This window comes from Trachurus trachurus (genome assembly GCF_905171665.1).
Source record: "Trachurus trachurus genome assembly, chromosome: 24".
In the NCBI taxonomy this organism is placed as follows: domain Eukaryota; kingdom Metazoa; phylum Chordata; class Actinopteri; order Carangiformes; family Carangidae; genus Trachurus; species Trachurus trachurus.
The window spans coordinates 531,518-556,162 of NC_139910.1; the positions used below are offsets into that span (position 1 = coordinate 531,518).

At 42.0% G+C, this 24,645-nt stretch overlaps 1 protein-coding gene across 1 annotated transcript; it reads left to right on the forward strand.

The window, feature by feature from the left end:
- Nucleotides 1–2,568: 2,568 nt before the first annotated feature.
- LOC311007054 (condensin-2 complex subunit H2-like) lies at nucleotides 2,569–23,456 on the forward strand (the record flags this gene model as incomplete). Its single annotated transcript, XM_084000136.1, has 12 exons — nucleotides 2,569–2,644; nucleotides 4,109–4,174; nucleotides 9,508–9,624; nucleotides 10,973–11,015; nucleotides 11,119–11,231; nucleotides 13,468–13,549; nucleotides 14,454–14,555; nucleotides 14,814–14,858; nucleotides 15,889–15,959; nucleotides 16,792–16,891; nucleotides 21,623–21,709; nucleotides 23,416–23,456. The coding sequence occupies exons 3-12, from the start codon at nucleotides 9,517–9,519 to the stop codon at nucleotides 23,454–23,456; spliced, it is 792 nt and encodes a 263-aa protein (XP_083856262.1). The 5' UTR covers nucleotides 2,569–2,644; nucleotides 4,109–4,174; nucleotides 9,508–9,516.
- Between the last annotated feature and the right edge of the window lie 1,189 nt (nucleotides 23,457–24,645).

A 24,645-nucleotide genomic window follows, 5' to 3' on the forward strand; every position in this document is an offset into this window, starting at 1 on the left:
AAATTAGGAGGTAGAAAATACACTACAATAGTGAGATAGACAGGAAAGGGGGAGGCAGAGAGAGGGGGAACGACATGCAGGAAAGGTCTGCCCGACGCGGGATTCGAACCAGGGACGCCTGCGTTGAGGACTGTAGCCTCTACATGGGGCGGCCGCCTTAACCACTGCGCCACGCACCGCCCCTACGATCTGTATCTTGATGGAGGTGGTGGCGGGGTGGAGGTGGGCTGAGAATTTGCTGAAATGACGGCTGGATGACAGGAGAGAGAGAGAGAGAGAACTTTTAAATTTGACGCTAATGACTGATTGGTGGAAGAGAAAGAGGATGGCAGACTGTGATTGGCTGAATTATGAGAATAAGGGTGGAGCGAGAGGATAGCGGGAAAACAGGGAAAGGGCTTTGAGGCGTGCTAAAAGAGAGAGTCTTCCTGTCTGAACTTTCGCTAAGCTTCATTTGGTGTCAGAGAAATCTCATATCAGATGGTGTAGGTCTGCTGTCTGTCCACTAGATGGAGGTAACTCAGCAGGAATAATATTGGCAAAAAACAATAAATTTGGACTAAAATTACAACCGTATATTATTTATGAGGACAAGTGCTCACTTGGCTAAATGGCTTTGATGTGTAACACACACTGCAGGCTGCAGTATATTAAGCCTGTTTACACTGTAAATGAATGTAATGCAACTGGTATAAGTCATTTATACAGAATTATATATATTCAGTATAAAGGCATGCTAAGTTGTGTAATGCTTTTCAGATATCTCTGACTACGTTGTTGGCAGAAGAGACTCTTCATCTGACACCGTGTCTCCTCTTTAACCCTCATCATCATCATCATCATCATCACCTGGTGTTCACCTCTAACCACGACCTTCGACCTTCGACCTCAGACCTTCGTCTTCAGACCTTCGTCCTCAGACCTTCGTCTTCAGGCCTTTCATTATAATTCTTTTTTTCCCCACTCTATATCATTTTTATGATGTTGTTCTGATAGTTTTGTTCTGTATATAATTGTTAAAGGGACAACAAGGAGTTTTGTAAAAGTGAAATGTTTGCTCACTACATTTATGAGCCTCCGCACCGTGAAATTCTTTGACCGGCGCAAGACAGACTCATGTTTTCATTCATCAAGAATTAAAGTCAGAGGTTGGAAGACGATCGGCTCGCCCAGCATTTCCACCACCACTAATAATAACAAAATAACCATAGAGACAAAACCATATATTTATCTAAAATGGGCCCATTAACAAGTGGTAACGTAGATTCATCCACATTAATATGAGACTTTTTTATAACCAAATAGAAACTCCTCGTTGTCCCTTTAATAAAGAAAAGAAAAAAAGTGGCTAATTATTATTATTATTATGTTTTCTAATATTGTTAATTCCAAAGATACTCTGTAGCCTAATAGCCTACTGCTAATATCCTTAATGCATAATATATTGATTATTTTTCTCTGACATTAGATGTCCATCCATCCATTGTCCACCAGGGAAAATGAAATTCCTCTATGGGACAATAAAGGAATTCTGTCTAGATGAGAAACTTATGTTCTCTGTACATGTGTTTGTACCAAGGGGGCAGTTGTCGGTCTGAGAAGTGAAGCTCACTTCCGCATTCAAAAAGCTGCAATCCCCCCGGCTGTCGCTGGGGGCTGGCTCCAGAAGGGAGCAACTCCAATCGAGCCCCATGTTAAAATAGCCGATTTTACAGCTTAAAAAAACATATTTACAGCCTGGTACATTTTATTTTTTTGGTCTCAACCGATAGTTTCTACCCCCGCACACACTCTGGGGGGGGTGAATTTTTTTTAAACTCTACCGTTTTACTATTATTAGGGTTAAAGTTCTGGCCAATCAGGGCGCAGAACCGTTGAGTGACAGGTCCGGCGACCGCTGCTACGAGGCCAGTGGGCGGGCTCTCGGCCGGCCAACGGCCGCACCGCTCCAAATATGGCAAGTAGAATCCAACATGGCGCGGTTCTAACCCCCGTAGTAGCGGCACAAAACCAAAACAGACTCCCCAAAACCAATGGGTGACGTCACGGACGCTACGTCCATTCTTTTTACAGTCTATGGTTTGTACAAATCATTTTCAATAAAGATTATTGAAAAAAACAAAACAGAAACAAAACTCTGATTTGATCATAAATGAACCGTTAGTGATTCCCGCCACCTACCGGGCATCAGCGGCCTGTGTTACCGTGTGTTACTGACTAGATGGCGCCATCTTGGGTCGGGGTTTCTGGCCACCCATAGTGTATGTTTATTTAATTTAATACAATAAAAAATAAAAATATGAAAAAAAAATGTTGTTGTTGTATCATAAATATCTGTCTGACATTTATAATAAACCAAACGGCTTGAAAATCGGTTGAATATTCAGTGCGTTATGGCGATTTTAATCGTTGATAGAGCCCTGCCTCTGTTGACTATAATGCAGGAAGTAGACGCGGCTTCCCCCTCACCAAGATGGCGGCCGCGTCGACCACTCAGGCCGACAGGGGGCAACACCGGACCGGAAGTGAACCAAAACAAACCGGCAGAGACTCTTGACTGCGCGGGTAGTTTGACTCGGTTTGACTGTCTGCTGCTGCTAACCGCTACTGGACATCTAGCCGCTGGACTGTGGAGACGCTAAAGGTGAGTTATTGTGGGTTATATTAACGTTTATACCCCCCGTTACCATAGAACAACGTTACAACTCGACGTTACCGACGGTTTAACGTTACTTGTTACTGTTACAAACTAGTTTATTGACGGCGGGAGATGTTTTCCGTCGTGTTGTTGTGAAGCTGTGACAGCTGCGTCTGTCGGTGAATCCACGGAGAATAAAACACCACTCAGGTCTTTGTTATTAGACTTTAACGCTGATTATACAACAGTTAGTTCCGACTAGAGCACTGGAAACAGACATTATCACTCCGCTGTTCAGCTGGACAAGAGCTAAGTCAGAGCTACGCTCCCCATACAGGAGCTGCCCCATCTCTCTGCTGCTACTACTACAGTTAGAAACCTGAACATTAAACCATCTCTCTGCTGCTACTACTACAGTTAGAAACCTGAACATTAAACCATCTCTCTGCTGCTACTACAGTTAGAAACCTGAACATTAAACCATCTCTCTGCTGCTACTACAGTTAGAAACCTGAACATTAAACCATCTCTCTGCTGCTACTACAGTTAGAAACGGACCTGAACATTAAAACCTGGACCTGACCTGGTCCGTCTAATTGGAGATAAATCTCTACTAAACACGGCTGGAAAAAAATCGCCGCGGGGGCAACTACGTTTTGACGGCGATGTGTTTTGATATTAGCGTTAGCTGTTGTTAGCCACGTAGCTCAGCTACTTAGCTTCAGCTGTGTTTATATTGATTACATAGCAGATAAACAAATGTAATACGGTATCGATAACGTCTCTGTGTCTTCACGCTGGTCCTGTTGCTCCGGTGCTAATCAGACCCGGGCTCAGAACCAGAACCAGCACTGGAAGCAGCTCGGTGGAGAAGCTTGTAGCTAGTAGCAAGCTAGTTTAATGTTTATGTGTTGCCTGGCAACAGCCTTGTCTCCCTTCCAGTTGCGGAACTATTTCTGTTGGCGGAGCCAAATAAATGATTAAATAAACAAACAAATCATAATCTCTTGTAGTTTATTACTGTTCTAAAATGCGCTCGTAGCACTGTTGTATAAAAGCAACATCACACTGGAGGTCGTGCTGTTGTACTGTATATCAGCACGGTGGGATTATCTGACCGAATCACAGCCGTGCTGGTATACAGTACAACAGCACTCCCTCTACTGTGATGTTGCTTCTCTCTTCTCTCCCTCCATCTTTCTCTCTTCTCTCCCTCTCTCCATCTTTCTCTCTTCCTCTCTCCCTCCATCTGTCTCTCTCCCTCCTTCTCTCTCCTTCTCTCTCAATTTAAAAAAATATTCAAAGTCAATTCAACAAGCTTTATTGACAGGACTGTGTTGTACATTATTACCAAAGCATTAGGGCAACAGAACCAGAATACATAGATTATTAATTAATAATAATAGTAACAACAGAACGATAACCCTAACCTCTGTCTTTCTCTCTCTCCGTCTTCTCTCCGTCCATCAGCGCGTACATCGCCAACAGAGTCACAGACAAACTGACTCCCATCCACGACAAGATCTTCTGCTGCAGGTCAGTGCTTCATCATCCTCATCCTCAGTAGCTGGTTCCCATGGAGACTGATTGATTGATTGATTCAGATGCTCATTATCTATGCCAAAGCTATTCTTCCTGGGGTCCATACAACATATTTACAGTGTATCAATGCAATTTACGTCCCATACTTTACAATCCATGTTCAAATACAACATAAAACACCAGGAAATACCAACAGATACACAACAATACAAGACAATACAAGACTCCCTATAGGTCAGCAGTGGTACGTAGTATTTACATATCATGATGTCAATACATGTCTACATTATATATGTTGGTCACACAATAAGTTTCAATAGCCCATTGATCAGGGTATCCGCGGGGTCTTGAAAAGTATTAAAAAGTCTTTTCACGACTTTATAAAGTCTTAAATTTTGAAGGAATCCGAGTAGGGAAACGGCGCTCGGTACTGGAGTACTCGGATATCGGCTGCAGCTTTACTAGAAACAAAATCAAATGAGCTGAGGCACATGGCATGACTGTCTGTACAGACTGTAGTTTTTGTTTTTGGGGAGTTGAGCAATATTTCTTTTTTGATAAACTTTTCCTTTGATTTATTATCCCAGCCTGTTTTGAATTCTGTTGTAAGTGGTCTACAGTCTTAGGGGCCGTGTCCACCAGGCGCGTTTTCAGCGCTCTGGGCGTCTACTTTCCATTCAAACCCTATTGAGTTGGGTGCTCACAGCCACGAGCCCGGAAACTGCTTTTCCACTAGCCCTAGTACCTGGTACCAGGTACTGAAATAGTACCAGGTACCATTTTTAGTACTGAGCCGTAGGGGTGGTGAAAAAAATCGATAATCGATTAATCGCGATTATTAAATGACCGATTATGAATCGATTATTAATTTTCCAAAAATCGATTATTAATATTTTTCAAAAAAAAAAAAAATTTCAATTTATTTTTTTTCAAATTGTAATACAAAGGCGAGTCCTCCTGTTACTGGATGTCATACAGGATTTAACCACAAGGTGGAGAGGTCTGTCTGTCATAACAAGAGGCTGTGTAACTGAGCCAGCGAGCAAGTGTGTCTGCACTAACAAGGTGCTAACAAGGTGCTAACGGTGTCGGAGCGAGACAAAGATCGATACAATTGAGTGGCGACAGCTTTTGATGTCGCCGCCAGCGCGGTCACGTGGTTCATGTTCCAAACTAGGCTGCCGCTGTCATGTTTTTCTATGGGACAGACAGCAGTGAGCTTGCTTTTGAAGCATAAAGTCCGCTAGCTTAATGCTAACGTTGTATAATGTAAAACACCATAGACGGGCTAACAGAAATTAGCATCGCTACAACCATAGCAGTAAAGCTGCTAAAAACTGTTTTAATTCTGGCTTTAGCGCTGTTAACACGTCACAACATGAGGACCAGCTGGTCTTCCTCCATAAGAATCTGGTTGCTCCAGAGCAATGATTTGATCACTGAAGTTGAAGTTACACAGCGTGCTCTGTTTTTATAACAGTAGGCTAAAGTAAAATGTGTGCAAGCTGGTTGTTCCAGAGCAATATTATTTGATCACTAGTTACGTGTGTTGTGTTCTGTTTTTATGTGTACATTATCTAAAGCCTACAGTAAAATATGTGTTGCATCTGTCTTTCAAAAAAATAGACTTACTAATTTAAATCTCCTTTGTGACACTTCCAAAAATACAAAGGGTCCATGATCAGTTAAAGTAACTTATTGTAACAAAAAATCCAAGAATCAAAAAATGAGCCAACAAGCAATCAACGCACAAAGAGAAAATTAATCTGTGGTTTTCAATAAATAAAAATAGGCTAATAATAATTCAGCAACTGACTGATAATAATCATAACAATAATCATTAATAATCGAAAATCGAATCGATAATCGTTAATAATCGAAAATCGGTCTGTAATCGAATCGAGACTTCAATAATCGTAATCGAATCGAATCGGGAAATTGGGCCAATTAACCACCCCTACTGAGCCGCGCCGTGCCATGCGGAGCCTCGCAGTGCCGGGCCGTGCCGTGCCATGCGGAGCCTCGCAGTGCCGTGCCGTGCCGTGCCATGCGGAGCCTAGCAGTGCCGGGCCGTGCCGTGCCATGCGGAGCCGAGCAGTGCCGCACCATGCGGAGCAGTGACGAGCCACGCCGCGCCAATTAGTGCCGAGCAGTGCCGAGCACTGCCGAGCCGTGCCGCGTCATGCAGAGCCGAGCTGTGCCGAGCCGCGCCGCGTCATGCAGAGCCGAGCTGTGCCGAGCCGCGCCGCGTCATGCAGAGCCGAGCTGTGCCGAGCCACGCCGCGCCATGCAGAGCCGAGCTGTGCCGAGCCGCGCCGCGCCATGTGGAGCCGTGCCGCGCCATGCAGAGCCGAGCAGTGCCGAGCCACGCCGCACCAATTAGTGCCGAGCAGTGCCGCGCCATGCCGAGCTGCGCCATACAGTGCCGAGCAGTGCCGAGCCACGCCGCGCCATGCAGAGCCTTTGTGCCATGTAGTGCCGAGCAGTGCCGAGCCATGCAGAGCCGCGCCATGCAGTGCCGAGCCGCTCCATGTGGTGCTGAGCAGTGCCGAGCCGCGCCATGTGGTGCTGAGCAGTGCCGAGCCACGCCGCGCCATGCAGTGCCGAGCCGCGCCATGTAGAGCTGAGCAGTGCCGTTAAAGTGTAGTGGAAAAGCGCCACTAGTGTCGTCACTCTGAGAGTTTCTCCTCAGAGTGACGACACTAGTGGCGCTGTGAAGATAAAAGTTAGTGACAGATGATCTGAGACAGACCGCCCAGCTGGTCAGAGTTCCAGAGGAGGAAACCACAGAGCGACAGCCCCTCATCAGACTCCAATTCCCTCACACAGACTCAGAACGAGGACACACTGCCTTCTCCTTCTACGCCCCACACCGATGGAATAACTTACAAAACTCACTGAAAATCGATAGACTTATCTCACTTGAGGCTTTCAAAAACCTACTTCTCACCACAGCATTGGGGGCTCAGACTCAGACGTGCACTCGCTTCAGTTAGTGATTTTACTGCTCTTGTTTTCATAACTGTATTTCATTTCATTTATTTATTAGTTTATTTCATAAGGACAGTGCACCACTAATCAACAGAGTTAAAAGAGAAACTGTCAGTGGGTCAGAGTTAGAGCCAACAAGGCTAGTTCTCCTCTGTTGTCCCTGGCCAGATGTTAAAGGCAACCTAAAAGACAAAAAAAAGGGGCAACAATTAAGTACTTTCAAAACACAACTTACATAACAATCTACCTAGTAAAAGCTCATAATAACAAGTACAACAGGTAAGAAGTCTGACATACAACATAACAAAAGCTCATGGCTGCAGACATAACATGCAGACAAGGAGAAGAAGAGCGAGAGAAAAAAGCACAGCTAGAAACACATGCAACTAGCACACATAGCTAAGACATTAGCACAAACAATATCAGACATTACTAGACAGGACATAAAATGGCAGGCATTAGGCAAAAAAATAAAAGCTAACAAACAAGCAAACAAACAGGAAAAAAACAAAACAGGATTGTGTTGATTTGATGTTTGATCTTCTGTGATCTCTGTGTGCTACTGGGCATCCTTGAAAAAGAGAAGCTTCGTTCGTTGCCATGGTAATCGATCATGAAGTCCGTGATCGATTGTTTTTGTTGACACCGGTTCTCATCGGCAACTGTTACATTAAATTGAGTCGGCTACTTGGCATCCTGGAAACCTGCCTGACTTTGGAGACATTATGCAGTGTTTGTTTACCGTTACTTTCATTATTTACGCTATGATTATCAAAATATGGTGATCGGGTCAGCCCTACTAGACTGTGGAGGAGGATGTTCATGGTCGACCTCCACCTGTTAAAGCTGTACAGAAAAGAAAACTGAATTTGAGACCACTCTGGGTCATATAATTAGTGTAATAACTCATCTATCAGACGATGGAGGCCAAACTTTGTGCAAAATTCTATTTTTGAGTAAATCCGGGATGAAAGTGTGTATTTTTTTTTTCGCATTGGATAATGCAGGCGCACGGATTATACGTCAGCCTGTACACGATTCACCAGCCACTGATATTGGATCTGTCATCCGTCAATCAAATGTCTGAGACACACACACACACACACACACACACACACACACACACACACACACACACACACACACACACACACACACACACACAGAGGTGGTTGGTGGTGGTGGTTTGGTGCACATTGGCAGCTGTGGCTACACCTAGTTTACATCACTGGTGTGAATGTGGTATGAATGAATAATGGTTGCTGTGAAGCACTTTGGGTGTTGGGTGAAAAGCGCTATGTATATAAATGTAATCTATTACTACCAGGAGAATGAAGGAGATGCTGTTTGATGTTTAAACATGCAGCAGCTTCTTACATCCTGGTTCTGTAGAGCTGCTGCTTGTTCATTGACAACACGCATCGTTATGTATGATGGGATGGGACACATAATTAATAACTATCTAATAACCATCAGCAGGTCTGATATTGCAAAAAAAAAGCAACATGAGTGAAAAGTAAGGCCGAATATTAAAAAAAAATGTTTTAAATACGCCTGAAATGTCTAGTAGGAATTGATAAATTAAAAAAAAATAAATAAATAACTGACCAACAAAGGTGAGGAACCACTATTTTAAAAGACACTTGGGTTTTTTTGGAATGTACTTGTAGATCTTTCAGCACTCACTATGGGCCGATATAAATGAAAAACTTTATTTAAGTTGTTGTGCTTTTTTGATGAGCAACAGCAACTGGAATATTTTAAAAATGTCAGAATAGTCAATAAACATTTTTACTTTCTTTGAAAATTAAGTCCCAGCAGAACGAACTCCATCGTTCTGCCTTGAGGAAATTCTGGCAAACCGTCCGGCGCCTCAGGAGGGGGAAGCAGTGCTCAACAAGTTTTGTCCAATTTTACGTTTAGATATGTAAATTAGGCAATATCTAATTAAATATCCACTAATTTTCATACATTTCCAGAACAGAAATCTGAACAATGGATAAAACTACTTTGTTTTATTTTGTTGAGACATTAAACTTACCAAAGATCTATTCAGTGTTCAACAATGAATTTACTAAAGAAGCGTAACAGTTATTTAATCCTCATTTATTTGATATTTTATGTTTTGTTTATTTTATTCATGGTTTCATCTCTGAAATATGACGTCTGTTCTTGTTGTATTATTTGCCCAACTAGTCGTAGCTACTCGGTGCGTGGTGAATAATTGTGCAGTGTAATGTACAAACACTTTAATTATTATTATGTTATCTCTGTATTAATTATTATTATTATTATTCTGTAATGAACCTGGTCGTGGCCTTGTGATTGGTCCACAGTGACGAGCGATGGAGTCGACAGAGAGCAGGTACGCTCACCTGCTGCAGCCAATCAGAGAGCTCACCAAGAACTGGGAGATCGACGTGGCCTCGGAGCTCAACGACTACTTAGAGGAGGTGACACACACACACACACACACACACACACACACACACACACACACACACTGGTTGTATCTGGTTTATCTTGATTTATAGACATTAAAGGACAATTGACCTCTGGCTAAGCCCCGCCCCCAAACATGATGAGCCAATCACAGTGCCCATAGCTAGCCCATACACTGGGACATTCTCTGCTTCCACGTCCATTGAAATGCATTGCAGTTAGTCAGTTTTCATTGGTTTTTATATGTTTTTTCTTGACATTTTAAGTTTAAATGGTCAAACGGTGTTCATGGGGTACATGCAGCTCTGACACTAGGTATCCTGAGAGGCCAAGGGGGGGATTTTTTTTAACCCTTTCCCAAGCCACATCTCAACCAGAGAAGTGTCTGCTCTGGATAAAGTTATGCAGTAGACCACAACACCAACTAAACGTGGATAAACTTAACAAGGATGTCTACATCTGTTCTAAGTTAAGTCAACAACATATTTGAGGCAACATATTGTCAGAGATGTTTAGATGTTAGCCAGCATCACAACTAAGCATAAAGTCCGCTAGCTTAATGCTAACGTATAATGTAAAACTCCATAGACAGGCTAGCAGGAATTAGCCCGTTGCTATCGGCGTTTCGTGGCAACCGACAGCCATAGCAGTAAAGCTAAGTGAAGTTTTGGTGACTTCCAGATGATATTTAATCTTTCTGTCTCCTCCTGTGAAATGTCTCTACTGTGACAGCTGTTGCCATAGCAACTGTCACCCAATGTTGACTGTTTGTCCGAGTGAGTGGAGGGGGCGGGGCTTAGCCAGAGATCAATTCCGGGCAAATTCAACTCACCCTGTATTTTCCTTACTTCAACAAGCCGACATGTTTGTAAAACTAGATCTAATTCAAAGTCTCCCGGAGTCGAGACCCAGTTGCCGTGCGCGGTGTGTTCAGGTGCAGTGGGAATTGCTGCCGTTTGTGTCAGAAACACAGGAATATCAACTCTGGACTTGGCTTGAAGTGAAAAAATAAACTTCTGGCTGCATGTTTGAGTCTCCATCTGACGCTGTCTGTGGCTTTGAGGGATGGAAACAGCCTAAGCAGCAGAACTTCAATCCGCTCCCATTCATCGCTGCCGTGGCGACGCGGGGACAGACCATAACTACCAACTGAAAACCTTCAGATTCCTTCTTTTAGACCTAAAATGTTAGGAACATACAGCCTGAGTTGAATTTGACCGGAATTGTCCTTTAAGTCAGAAGAGTGGAGTGTTTTGTCTTTTTTTATTTATTATAATTCATAATCCATAATGTTGCTCCTCCTCCCCCATTGAAAAACTTTGTGGAACGATCTCCCAACCAATCTGAAACTCTGTACAGACTTCAACGTTTTTGAACGTCTGTGAAGTCAAAAATCAGTCCTGTCAGTTTTAATCTTCAAAAAACCTAAAAATACACAAGAACACCAGGTGAAAATAATAAAAACAAAACACACACGATGTGATGATGTCATCTGGTTGTTTTAGTGGCTCCGCCCCCTGGAGACGAAGACGACGACGCTGCAGAGAACTTCCTGCCGCTGGACGACAACAACATGGACGTGGACCAGCAGCCGGAGGAACACATCGACAGACAGCAGGTCTGAACTGGTCTGAACCGGTCTGAAGTCAAATGTCAGGGACCAAACAGCAAAGACTAGAGAAGTCGAGGTGTAAATGTCCAAAAAGATGTTTAAAGCAGAAGTAAGCGATCCGGTGGTTTTCGCTAATGCTGCGTTCCAGGCAGGCTTTTGAAACCGTAAATTACAGCTTCAAGTCACAACTTACGACTTTGTAGCGTTCCAGGCAACCCACTCGTGTTTCTCCGACCTGTTTTACCTGTGAAAGTCACTATAACGGCCACTCGTAACTTCTGACCCGTGAACTCGTACCAGATCGAACTGGTACAACTTCACAGGTCGGAAAAACACGAGTTACGAGTTGCCTTGAACGCACCATAACGTCTTGTCAGCAGATGGAGTTAGCAGCCCCCGCCCTCGTCATGGATCTATTGGTCCTCGTCCCTACGTCACCACATTCAGGCGCATCCCTTGGCTGCACACACAGAGAGGACTGCCCCTTTATGCCGTTCTCTCTCCTCATTGGATAAAGGTTGTAGGATACAAGGAAAGTTTTCTCCTGGGCTCAGAGCAGAGCAGAGTGACTGACAGACCCGTGTTTCAGACCAAACACTCTATAGAAGTGATTGCTGTCGGAAGATACAACTATTTAAGACTTAGATTAACACAAACATTCACCTTACTTCTACTTTAATTTATTAACAAACTCAATTCAAAAGAACAACATCAAAAGTATAATAATGAAAATACAAAAATTTGGAAAATAATCACTCTAAATGAGGGCCCTAATAACTTAAACTGAGGTCAACTTAAACAAACAGCAACTTAACCCAACCTAACTGACCTCACAAATGACATGACACACTAGGTAGGGCTTATATAGAGAACGGCTAGCCGACAGACAATAGGTGGCAAGGCAAGGCAATTTTATCTGTATAGCCCGTTTTTACCACCAGTTTGTCTCAAAGGGCTTTACATCCCATCATAACAACATCCTCTGTCCTTAGACCCTCACATCCACTGAGGAAAAACTCCATGGAAAACCCTTTTAACAGGGAAAAGTAACCTAAACATACTAAATATAAACACTCAAATTATGACAAACTTAAAGGGATAGTTCACCCTAGAATGATATTTCGCTCATTATCTACTCACCCTCATGTTGACTAAGGGCTGGAAGAATTATCAGAGTCCACCGTCCCTTCTCTGAGTTACAGGGGGTCTCGGCGTAGCAGTGAATTTCAATGCAACGGTTGCAAAGGGACACCGGAGCTCTTCGTAAAAAAACACACACAAAAAAACATCCAAATACCTCCATGATGCTCGTATGTAATGTCCGTCTTGTGCTGAAGCCCCAAATTGCGTAATTGTCCCGAAAAAAATTAAATAAGTCTATATTTTAAGCTTGTTTGTAGCGGAAGCTTCTCGAAGCTTCTCTTCCTGGTCCGTCCAAATCTCGCGTGATTTGCGCCGGCGTCAGTGCGGTTACGGTGAATCACGCGAGATTTTTTTGTGTGTGTTTTTTTACGAAGAGCTCTGGTGTCCCTTTACAACCGTTGCATTGAAATGCACTGCTACGCCGAGACCCCCTGTAACTCAGAGAAGGGACGGTGGACTCTGATAATTCTTCCAGCCCTTAGTCAACATGAGGGTGAGTAGATAATGAGCGAAATATCATTCTAGGGTGAACTATCCCTTTAACAAACTCAATTCAAAAGAACAACATCAAAAGTATAATAATGAAAATACAAAAATTAGGAAAATAATCACTCTAAATGAGGGCCCTAATAACTTAAACTGAGGTCAACTTAAACAAACAGCAACTTAACCCAACCTAACTGACCTCACAAATGACATGACACACTAGGTAGGGCTTATATAGAGAACGGCTAGCCGACAGACAATAGGTGGCAAGGCAAGGCAATTTTATCTGTATAGCCCGTTTTTACCACCAGTTTGTCTCAAAGGGTTTTACATCCCATAATAACAACATCCTCTGCCCTTAGACCCTCACATCCACTTAGGAAAAACTCCATGGAAAACCCTTTTAACAGGGAAAAGTAACCTAAACATACTAAATATAAACACTCAAATTATGACAAACTTAAAACTCTAAATCTTCTCAACTTAACCGGTCTGAGCCGGTCTGAGCCGGTCTGAACCGGTCTGAGCCGGTCTGAGCCGGTCTGAACCGGTAGAGGAAGTCTGTCTTCAGTGTGTTTCCATGTTGCGTTAACGCTGTGTGTGTTTGTCTCAGGCTGCAGGCGAAGGCCGGATGATCCGAGAGAGACGACAGGTGGAGAAGCAGAGGAGGGAGGACGAGGCTCGGCCCATCGTACGTCTTCACACTTCATTCACCATTTATTCTCTTTAGAAATAACTTTATTTAAAGGGATAGTTCAACATTTTGGCAAATTGGCCCATCACCATAATCCCTATAGTCATAGCAGTAGGTTCGTTACCTTTAATTGTCGGTGCAAGCTGTTTTTAGAACGGCGGAGCAGAGCCGTGAGCTGCTCAGAGCTACGCTACGGAGGCTCATTATGGGATTTCTTGGTTTCCCTCATCAAACTCATCAAATACACAATCCAACAACTCCACAACGCTCTGGTGGACAAGTTGTGAGCTGCACATTCACCACACTATGAGATAATAACACAACATTACCACACAGAGTTGTTTTAGAGGGAAATACAGAGACTGATGATGAAAAACTGTCCCTGAAGGCAACGTGCATCAGCGATTTAGCATGAATTTCCCTCTAAAACAACTCTAAACTAGGGCTGACCAAGACGCGCAAGACAGACTCATGTTTTCATTCATCAAGAATTAAAGTCAGAGGTTGGAAGACGATCACATACCGTCGTAGTTCCCACCATAAACGGAGATTCGGCGGCGTTATTCTCATGACTCGCCACGAAACCGAAAGTAAAGAAACGCTGGTCGGCTCGCCCAGCATTTCCACCACCACTAATAATAACAAAATAACCATAGAGACAAAACCATAGATTTATCTAAAATGGACCATTAACAAGTGGTAACGGAGATTCATCCACATTAATATCAGACTTTTTTATTGTCGCAGAATTTTTCGTTCTGCCAATGGAGAAACTCCTGGTTGTTCCTTTAAACGGACAAACCCTTAAAACCAGGTGAGCGTCGGGTGTTGGAGGGAGAGAGGAGGGAGAAGGTCGACGTCTGGACTCAGTGTTGATGTTGTTGTTGTTGTTTGTGTGTGTTCAGGGAAATGTCACAAGCTTCCTGACGGGCTGGAGGACGCAGGGAGGAGGAAGAGGAAACGACCGGCGGCTCTGCAGGAGTTCAGGAGCTGGTTCACTGGGGCCTGTGAGGACACACACACACACACACACACACACACACACACACACACACACACACACAGAGAAGCGCGACAGCAGTAAAAGCTAAACTTATACCCTTATACACTTATAATATCATATCAATATCAATATCAATAAATATTCGAATATATTTGAATATTAATATTAATAAACAAACAAAGTTCGAATATGATTTTTTGGGCAACACACAAACACACACACACACACACACACACACTCTGATGATGATGTTGTGTTGTAGATGACCCTCCTGTGCACAAGCTGAAGAACGGACCCAAGTTCGCAGGTTTGTTCCAAATGTTTGAACTCGAACTGAAAATTCCTGAATAATAATAAGCAGGACACATTTTAAATCCATCTTTCAGGCTGCTACATGCTCATTTATTAATGAATTCAACAATACAACCATATTAAAGGGAAAATTGAAATTTCCATATGACGGTTGAGAACAGAGCTCACTTTTCTTGGTCCAAAAAGACACACCAAAAAACATCCAGATACCTTCATGCTGCTCGTCTGTAATGTCCCTCTTGTATTGAAGCCCCGACATGAGAAATTGTTCCGAAAAAAATTAAATAAGTCTATATTTTGAGCTTGTTTTGTAGCGGAAGCTCCCTGTGTCTCAGTTCACTGCTTGTGAACTGCTTGCTGTCAACCTTCTGCACCCCTATTTATGAAATATTCAATATTGCCCATTCATAAACTTAATGTCTTCCATTCATGCTTGTTTGTGCATAAGTTTTTCAACGCTAAACAAAATCTTCCTGACACTTTTCAACATTTATTTTACTTTTTCATCTGACCTCCATTCATATTCAACTAGGCATAGTGGCAATCTTCATTTACCCTTCTGTCGAACATCTGGGCATCAATCTAATATTACATTTAGAGGTCCAAAACTCTGGAGTGGTTTAGATGTGGTTCTGAGGTCAACAACATCTTATACGTCCTTTAGAAAGTTACTGAAAAAACACCTTATGTTATAATCTTCAGTGTTATTTTTCTGTTAATGTTAATTATGCATCCTTCTTCTTTTCTTTTGTTGTTTGTGTTTCATAGTCTTTCTATGTTGCACTGAACATTTTATTGTTCATTTCTAATTTTATTTTCCTGTGTTTCTCATTGTTTATCTTGAGTTAATGTAATTCTCTGATGATGGGAGTGGAACTTTGTACAAGCCTCCTAGGCTTCGTTCCCTTCTTGCACTGTTTTAAAATTGTGCTAAATAAATAAATCAAATCAAATCAGTGCAAACACCCAGTTAGTTCACGGCCGAGTGTGAAATGAAATGAACCGGCAGCTTCCTGTGTTCACAGACCTGAACTACATCTATCTGAGCACGATGAAGAACCGGCTGAAGACGAAGAAGAGGATCTACAGGAAGCAGGTGAGTGTGTGTGTGTGTGTGTGTGTGTGGGGCTGTCCCATTCCTCCACACTTGGCTCAGTGCACTTGGTTACCACTTTGGTGACGTTTTGCCGGCGGAACGTATATTTACATGTAGTGTGCAGCATGGATTAAGTGGCCAAGCGTGTGGGGGGAGATTTAAAAGCAATCGGGACAAACTTGACAAGTGCAGCCTGTGCCGTTGCACACACTAGCACAACTACGACACACACACACACACACAGCAACAGTTTTAATAAACAGTGCTGCTGGATCAGTCTCATCTGCTCCTAAAGTGTCTCTATGCGCAAGATTCAGATCATAAATGTGTAAGCCCAACTCTGTAAGTAAATAAAACAAACAAGAAAAATGAAAATATAAAAACATGAACAGAGCATGATGAATATAAAATATGACATTAAAAAGTCATAATTATGAGATAGAAAGTTCATTTTATTTTATTGAGATTAATTCAATCGCATTTCCTACACGTGACTTGTGGCTCTGGGTGACGGCGGACTTCACCATGGTGCATTGTGGGATTTATACTTGGCCAAACACCGCTGGGATGCGGTCTGACCTTCAGTGTGGGTAAAGTGCAAATCAAGCGGCTGCACTTTCGGTCGTTGGAGAAACGGGACACACTGAACTGACACTAAGAACATGAACGCACACGCCAAGAGACCAAGTGTGTAAGTGTGATCGAGTGTTCATATTGGGACAGGCCCCGTGTGTCTGTGTCAGATCCAGACCATAATAGTCATCATCAGTTACCGTAGTAACTATTTATTGTATGTCGATGATGATGCTGATGCGTTGTGTGATGTGACCAGGGCGTGCTGGTCTCTGACGAGGAGCTGAGGACGACGTTCCTGCAGCCGGAGCAGCAGGGGGAGGAGCCTGTGGAGGGATTCAGACACCCGGAGCTTCTGGGTAAAATAATAAAACATCTACTTTTTTCAACAAACTTTAATATCAATGGGCCTCATTCACGAACCGTTCTTAAGAACAAATTTGTTCTTAAGTCCTACTTACAAAGTTTTTACGAAGATTGTGGCATTCATGAATGTTTTCTTATCCAGAATTTGTTCTTAACTAAGAACAAAATCTAAGAACAGTCAGGAGTATACTTACGCACTTTTAGGTGCTGAGACTTCTGCAAAAATAACCGATTATAGCGTTTTCTTTTGTTCTGCAGTTGTATGATATTATATGATTTGAATAAGAATTATTTTCTTATCTTTTATGATGTTTTTAATAATCATATATTAATAATAATTGACAAATCATTGCAGTCTCTTAAAAAACATTATAGACACTTAGAACACGGCTCTCTTGAATACTCGATTCTGATTGGTCAATCACCAATATTCTGCGGTGTTTATTTCTCGATAGACAACCGCTGAGCGGACCGTTGCTAGGGACTCCATAGCAACGGCCGACTCTGCATGTCCGGTCACGGCCGCTGTTTTGCCGAGCCTCCTCCCGTTCGTGCATTTGAAGCCTTTGATAATCAATCAGTGGATCGATGGATTACCATACACGTTACCATGTATTGTGTGTAGTCGTATCTGTCAAAAACAAGAGATTATGGGGTGCGTTTGTGTCGCAGAGGAGAGGACAGGAGAGGACAGGAGAGGAGAGGAGCTGTGACACGGGTCAGAGGCTTTGATGCAAGTTTGCTTTTCAGCCACGATGTGGAAATAAGGAGACTCCGGCCTCCCTGTAACAGGTTACAAGTCGTTTATCTAACATCACAATTATTCCGAAGCTGTTTAATGACGGTAAAAATGAAACAAAGTAAATATCCTGCATAGTTTCTCTTTTCTGTGCTGCGCTGATCAGAGCGGCTTCCCTAGCAACGGCATAATTTTACACGAATAAAATATATTTTAATAATTATTTTGTATTTTGTGTTACATTATTGAATGATTTAGTTGTAAGCCGTGTTCTAAGCGGGATAATGTATAGTTGGTCGGTTGTTATGGAGAAATAAACCCCTTCATGTTGTATGAAACCCCTCCGCTTCGCGTCGGGGTTCCATACAACCTGTCGGGGTTTATTTCTCCATAACAACCTCCGAACTATACATTATCCCTTACTTAATTCATATCAGTTGTTTTTTTCTCTTTTTTGAGGGGGGGGGGCATACAGCTGTCGATATGATTTTTTTTTTCCTAATTGCGGGCTGCAACAGTTACTTACTGTAAGTGTTCACACTACACACAACTCTTTTTTTGTCATATGTGATAATATGATGATATTTATGATGGCACACGTGAGAGTGTGGTCTCTCTGATAACAACCGAAGAGCTGCATCCACTGCTGACGCTACTAAATATAGCCTAAATATAAAAATATAAACTAAATATAAGCCTTTTGTTTGTTTCTTTGTTTCATTCCTGTCGCAGTAGCGCCACTTCACTACTTAAGTTCTTTTTACGTTTGGAGTCTGGTGCTCCCTCCCAGATTTTCATTTGAGCATTTCAACTTTCTTTCTCACTCCACCTCCTCTGCTCAGTGCCTGTGGGCTCTGTTTGCACACGGCCCTGCAGTCTCATGCCCTTTTATGGGCATTGATGAGGCGGTTACCTATGCTAATCCTATGTTAATTAGACTCACCTGGCACACGCCCTCAATTTACGAGGAGATGGCATTCATCAAGTAGGAACACAGCTGCGAACAATTCTGAGGCTTACGAACGCGTTGATGAATCTGACGTAGGGTTTTCTTAAGGAACTTCTTAAGAACAACTTAAGAAAGAATCTAAGAAGGTTCTTAAGAAGATATTGGTGAATGAGGCCCATTGTTCTGGCACCTGAGTGCGTAGCGTTGCACACATCACCAGACAGCTAAACACTTTTTAACTCGACTGAAGTATCTAGGTATCTTCAGTGATGAGTAGGCAAGACGTGCTGTCGAGATGAACTCCGTTTTATTGAAGCTCAGGGCCGTTGCTAGAAATTCTGGGCCCCCTTAAAGAATACTAAAGTGGGCCCCTCCCCCTAACTTTTCCTTTTTTTTCTTAGACTACGTATGTATTATAGTTTTTTATTAAGCCTTCTTTGTTTTGATGCTAATGCAGCATTACACTGCAAAAACTCAAGTATCTTAGCAAGAATATTTGTCTTATTTCTAGTCAAAACAAATCTCATTCTACTTAAAATAAGACTCATCATATTAAAAGTAGCTTGTTTTTAGACACTTTTTACTTCTTTCAAGCAGATTTTCACTTGAAATAAGTAGAAAAATCTGATAGTGGAGCAAGTTTTTCTTCCTTATTACGAGCACAAAAAACTTGCTTTCACTGGCAGATTTTTCTACTTATTTCAATTGAAAATTAGTTTGAAACAAGTGAAAATGATCTAAAAACAAGTTAATTTTTAGGTGATGAGTCTTATTTTAAGTGGAAAGAGATTAGTTTTGACTAGAAATGAGACATTTGGACAAGAAATAAGACAAATATTCTTGGAAAGATGTAGAGTTTTTACAGTGTACTATGAGTATTAGTCAGGGTCTTACGCAGAATAAATCAGTCATACAAAGATTAGACTACTGGGGTTTTTTATGGGCCCCACTGGGCGCTGGGCCCCTAGAGTTATCATCACCTTTCTCCCCTATACAACGGCCCTGTTGAAGGTACAGCGTTTTTATGACGAGTTGTTTTAATCATGTGAAACTGTAAATAAACCAACACAAAAATAGCAATGAAATAATGTAAATACATCTTATGAAATACAACAAAATATGAGCAGAAATATTTTTTATAAACACAGATTAATCATTCTACTCACACACAAAGCTGCTCCAAGCTCTGCACAATCAGATGAGTAAAAAAGGAGAAAATTTCATCCCATGCGGTCTTCTAGTTTTTTCTTACTTCCTACCACTGATCATGTGACCTGGTTAATCATGTGACCTGAACAACCAATAAAAATGCAACCTAAAATATTGTGAAAAGAGCTGCATTCCTCTTAATGACCCATAGGAGGCGCTATAACATTTTACATAATAAAACACATAGAACATCACAATCATATTTGAAACATTATACAAACATGACATCATACTGACATGAAACAACACTGAATAATATACTATATAGCAGAGCTTGACAAAAATAAATAAATCAAATAATAAATAAATAAATCAAATAAAAATACAATGAGTCCGGATGCATAAAGATAATTATGAACAATAAAGAGTCAGAAATAAATATATGCAAAAATTGGAAAAAAAACAAAACAAAAAAAACAGTAGAGATTTTATCTAGTAATATGGACCATCATCTTTTCCATAAGACTGGATGTCTTCAAAGCTTTCTTGTTTTTACAAATGTTACAGAGTCATAAAAAGATTTAAGTTCCACCGAAAATAAAGTTTCATTTGGCGTAGCCTGGAGAAATCTGTGTCTTTGTGTATGTGGAATTTACCCAACAGACACAGCAGTTTTATTACGTTATTAACTTCCTTATTTTTGCATTCAACATTTAAGAATAAGACCATAATTTTAGTAAAACTTTATGAGATTCCCAAATCAATAAAGACATTTGAGTCCAAAACTTAGTAGCATAGGGACGTCAATAAAACAAATGAGAGAAGGACTCAACCTCTTTTTTGCAGAAGGAACATGAATGGGACACATTAGATCTAAATCTATTAATGAATTCATTACAGGGATAATATCTATGTAAGACTTTAAAGGACAATTCCAGGCGAATTCAACTCGGGGGTGTATTTTCATATCATTTTAGGTCTAAAAGAAGGAATCTGAAGATTTTCAGTTTAATGTCTCCTGTTTTGCGGTAGTTGTGTCTGTCCCCGCATCGCCACGGCAGCGATGAATGGGAGTGGATGTAAGTTCTGCTGCTTAGGCTGTTTCCATCCCTCAAAGCCACAGACAGCGTCAGATGGAGACTCAAACATGCAGCCAGAAGTTTATTTACTTCAACAAGCCGACATGTTTGTAAAACTAGATCTAATTCAAAGTCTGGCGGAGTCGAGACCCAAGTTGACGCTCGGTGTGTTCAGGTGCAGTGGGAAGCTCCCGTTTGTGTCATAAACACAGGAATATCAACTCTGGACTTGCTTGAAGTGTACATTTTTTTCCACAGACAGCGTCAGGTGGCGACTCAAACATGCGCCGAGAAGTTTTTCTTACTTGAAGCAAGTCCAGAGTTGATATTCCTGTGTTTATGACACAAACGGGAGCTTCCCACTGCACCTGAACACACCGAGCGTCAACTTGGGTCTCGACTCCGTCAGACTTTGAATTAGATCTAGTTTTACAAACATGTCGGCTTGTTGAAGTAAATAAACTTCTGGCTGCATGTTTGAGTCGCCATCTGACGCTGTCTGTGGCTTTGAGGGATGGAAACAGCCTAAGCAGCAGAACTTACATCCACTCCCATTCATCGCTGCCGTGGCGACGCGGGGACAGACACAACTACCGCAAAACAGGAGACATTAAACTGAACATCTACAGATTCCTTCTTTTAGACCTAAAATGTTAGGAACATACAGCCTCGAGTTGAATTCGCCTGGAATTGTCCTTTAATATGTATTTCTTTAACTTTATTGGGGACAAAAGGAGCCTCAGACTCTCAGTGTTTGTGAACTGGAACTTCTTGACGTTGAGTAAAGTTTAAATTTTGTCTTTTAAAGGCGGAGACGACGACTCGGACAACGACCACGAAGCGTTTCCTGACGACATCCCAGCAGAGTTTGGTGGTGGAGAAGTCATACAAGCAGGTGGGATGGATAGATAGATAGATGTGTATGTGTTTAGAAACATGTTAACGAGCTCTGGCCTGAGAATCAGACATTACCACGGCAACTTGAGGTGGTTACCACGGTGATAGGGCCCCCCAGGCTGAGGCAGACAGAAACGTGGAGAAAAAGAGCCATTTTCTGCCTCTGCACCGGTCTCACATTTAGGCTTACTGTGACAAAACGGTAACTCCTATCAGAACAAAACACAGACCATCATCGCTCTAAGGACTTCCTGAAAAATGTGGTACGATTTGGTGTTTCTACAGTAAATATTTTGCAGAAACGTGCAAGTTTAAAACATCAGGCCGTTCTGCTTCTCTCAGAAAATCTTTGTATTGGAGTCAATGAGGAGCAGAGACAGACGTGGCCGCACTTAGAGGCTCAGAGTTTAAATTCTGTAAGTCTCTCTGATATTTTGAGCACATGGTGAGAGACAGAACAAGTTTGTCTACAACTTAGGAAACAATCATGTGTGTAGAGTGTAAATTGTGTCCAGGAGGAGTGTGGAAAGAGAAAAAATCTGGAGTTTTTCTGGCATCTCTCCCACTCTAACCGATGATGTCACGCACTCTGACACGAACATTCCGTGCAATACACACCCATTATAATCTCATAATTTCTCCAAAAATGATCATGGTCATTGATCAGGGATTGATCAAAAACTATATGACCTATCAAAACGTGGATTAATACGACAATACACAAGACTTGTGTCTACTGTTTAAAGTTTAAATGAAGTCTCTAGGTGAAAGTATGCCTGAGCAGTAGACAGTATGAACAGTCCAATGATTTGTTCGTTTTCTGACCTCCTCCCATTCATTCTCTATGGAGTTCTGTTCTGTTGATCTGTTATAACTAAACCCAAACGGAATCTGCGGACTTTTTTCTGGTTTTCTGCGGTGATTCAGGAGGAAAATCTGCGGGATTCTGCGGAGTAGTTTCTTTTTCTTTTAGGGTTTTAAACAATTATCTAGTACAATAATCCATGTGTTTAGAGCAAAAATAGCATCTTTTAACAAGCAAAATCCTGTATTAAAATTGCCTAATGGGTGGGTGGTGGGTGGAAGGCTGGACACTCCTGTACTTTCTTGCCTGCAGCATCAAGTCAGAACCCAGAAGCTCCCGGAGAAAAACTTATGTTATTGCTGTTGCACCCGTCTCTCCTCTTTACTTCCCTTTCTATCTCTCTCTCTTTCTTCCTCTCTCAACCCAACCAGTCAATGCAGATGGCCGCTCACCTTGAAGCCTAGTCTACCTGAGGTTTCTGCCCCGTTAAAGGGGAGTTTTTCCTTAACACCCTCGCCAAGAGCTTTTTTGCACAAATAAATCGGTGGAGCATAAAAACTGTTTGTGCAGACTTCCCTCTTTTTAATCATTGGAAAAGTTTTATGTCCTGCACCAGCACTTAAACGGATGTGCATAGTGCTACTTTAAATAAAATCCATATAAGGAGCTGCCACGCTGACGTAATGGAACCCACTGTGACCTCACTGGAATGACACCAGCATTTTAGCTGACAATATAAAGGTAACCGCAGAGACCTCAGATTCAATCACTGCTCAGAACTCCTGCAGATAGAAAGAAAGCTTTAAGGGCCAGAAAAGCTGCTGAAAACATGAAAGACCAGGCAAGTGTCACTGAAGAAATGTGCATGTGTCCTCTGGGTACCTCTGATATGCCTATAGGTGCAGGGCAACATAGGCGTGAGTGCTGCGTAGCAGCCTGAACTCTGGATGTGAGAATCTAGAAAACCTAAAAGTACCACAAAGTCAAAGATATTGTCACCATATTGACACCATGTAGTCGTTTTTATTCAATAGAAAACAATTTACTTAACATTTCATGGAACATATTCAATTTAGGCTACGCAAATGTGTAAAAAAAAAAATCAACTCTGAGCATATGTACAAATTAGGATATTTCAATAAATAATGTCATAAAGTCATAAATAATTAGGTAAATATAGTGCAAATTCTAAATATATAATTAAATTGAACCACAAAACAACAGGTTTGTTTTATGTACAATGGAAAAGAACAGCTTATTTAAGATTAGAACAAGACCCTGCATTACTTAATTTATCCAATAAATAAATCAGGAACAACTGCATAAATAAATATTGTGCAAATTATTTTTCAGAGAACCATACATAACTTTAAATAATATATGAACCCCCCTGCAACTAGTTAGAAAAAAACTTACATTAACAATCAATAAAAGAGAAAGTAAACAGAGTTAACGAGCAGGAAAGGTAGTCAGTCAGTCAGTTAGTCAGTTGGTCATTCACACTGTCAATCTGTCAGACAGAGACAGTCAGTCAGTTAATTAATCCTGCTGCCGACTGTTGAATTTTGCAATGAGCATCATTTTAACGTTGTTTTCTGTGAGGCTCCGTCTGTACTGTGTAAGCAGCATGGTGTAGTGGGAGAACAGTCTCTCAACATCCACTGAGGTGGTGGGGAGATGGAGGTACAACGCTGCAAGTGGGGCAAGAGTGGGCATTCTGTCCTCTCTGGTGGCCCACCACTCCACAGGACTGACCTCCTCGGCGTCACTCTTGTCCATGTGGATGTAGCGGTGCCATTCCTCAGCTGACACAGACGTAAGGGCAGGGGCCACCTGGACGTAGTCCTGGATGTCTTTTCTCACACCAGCTACCTTTGCTGGGTGAAACACTGGGAGGGCTTTGAAGAGCTCCATGCTGGGGTGTGACGCCATCACATTCTGCAACTTTGCAGAGCAGTCAGCCATGGTCTTCTGGAAGAGCTCAGTGCAGGCAGCACGATCATCCTCATCCAGCTCCCTCAGCCTTTCTGTGGTCCCGGGATGCCAATCCTCAGCCCCTACAGTGCGGCCATATTCAAACAGCATGAGGAGGTTCTCCAGTTGACCATGAATAGTGGCAGCAGAGGGGT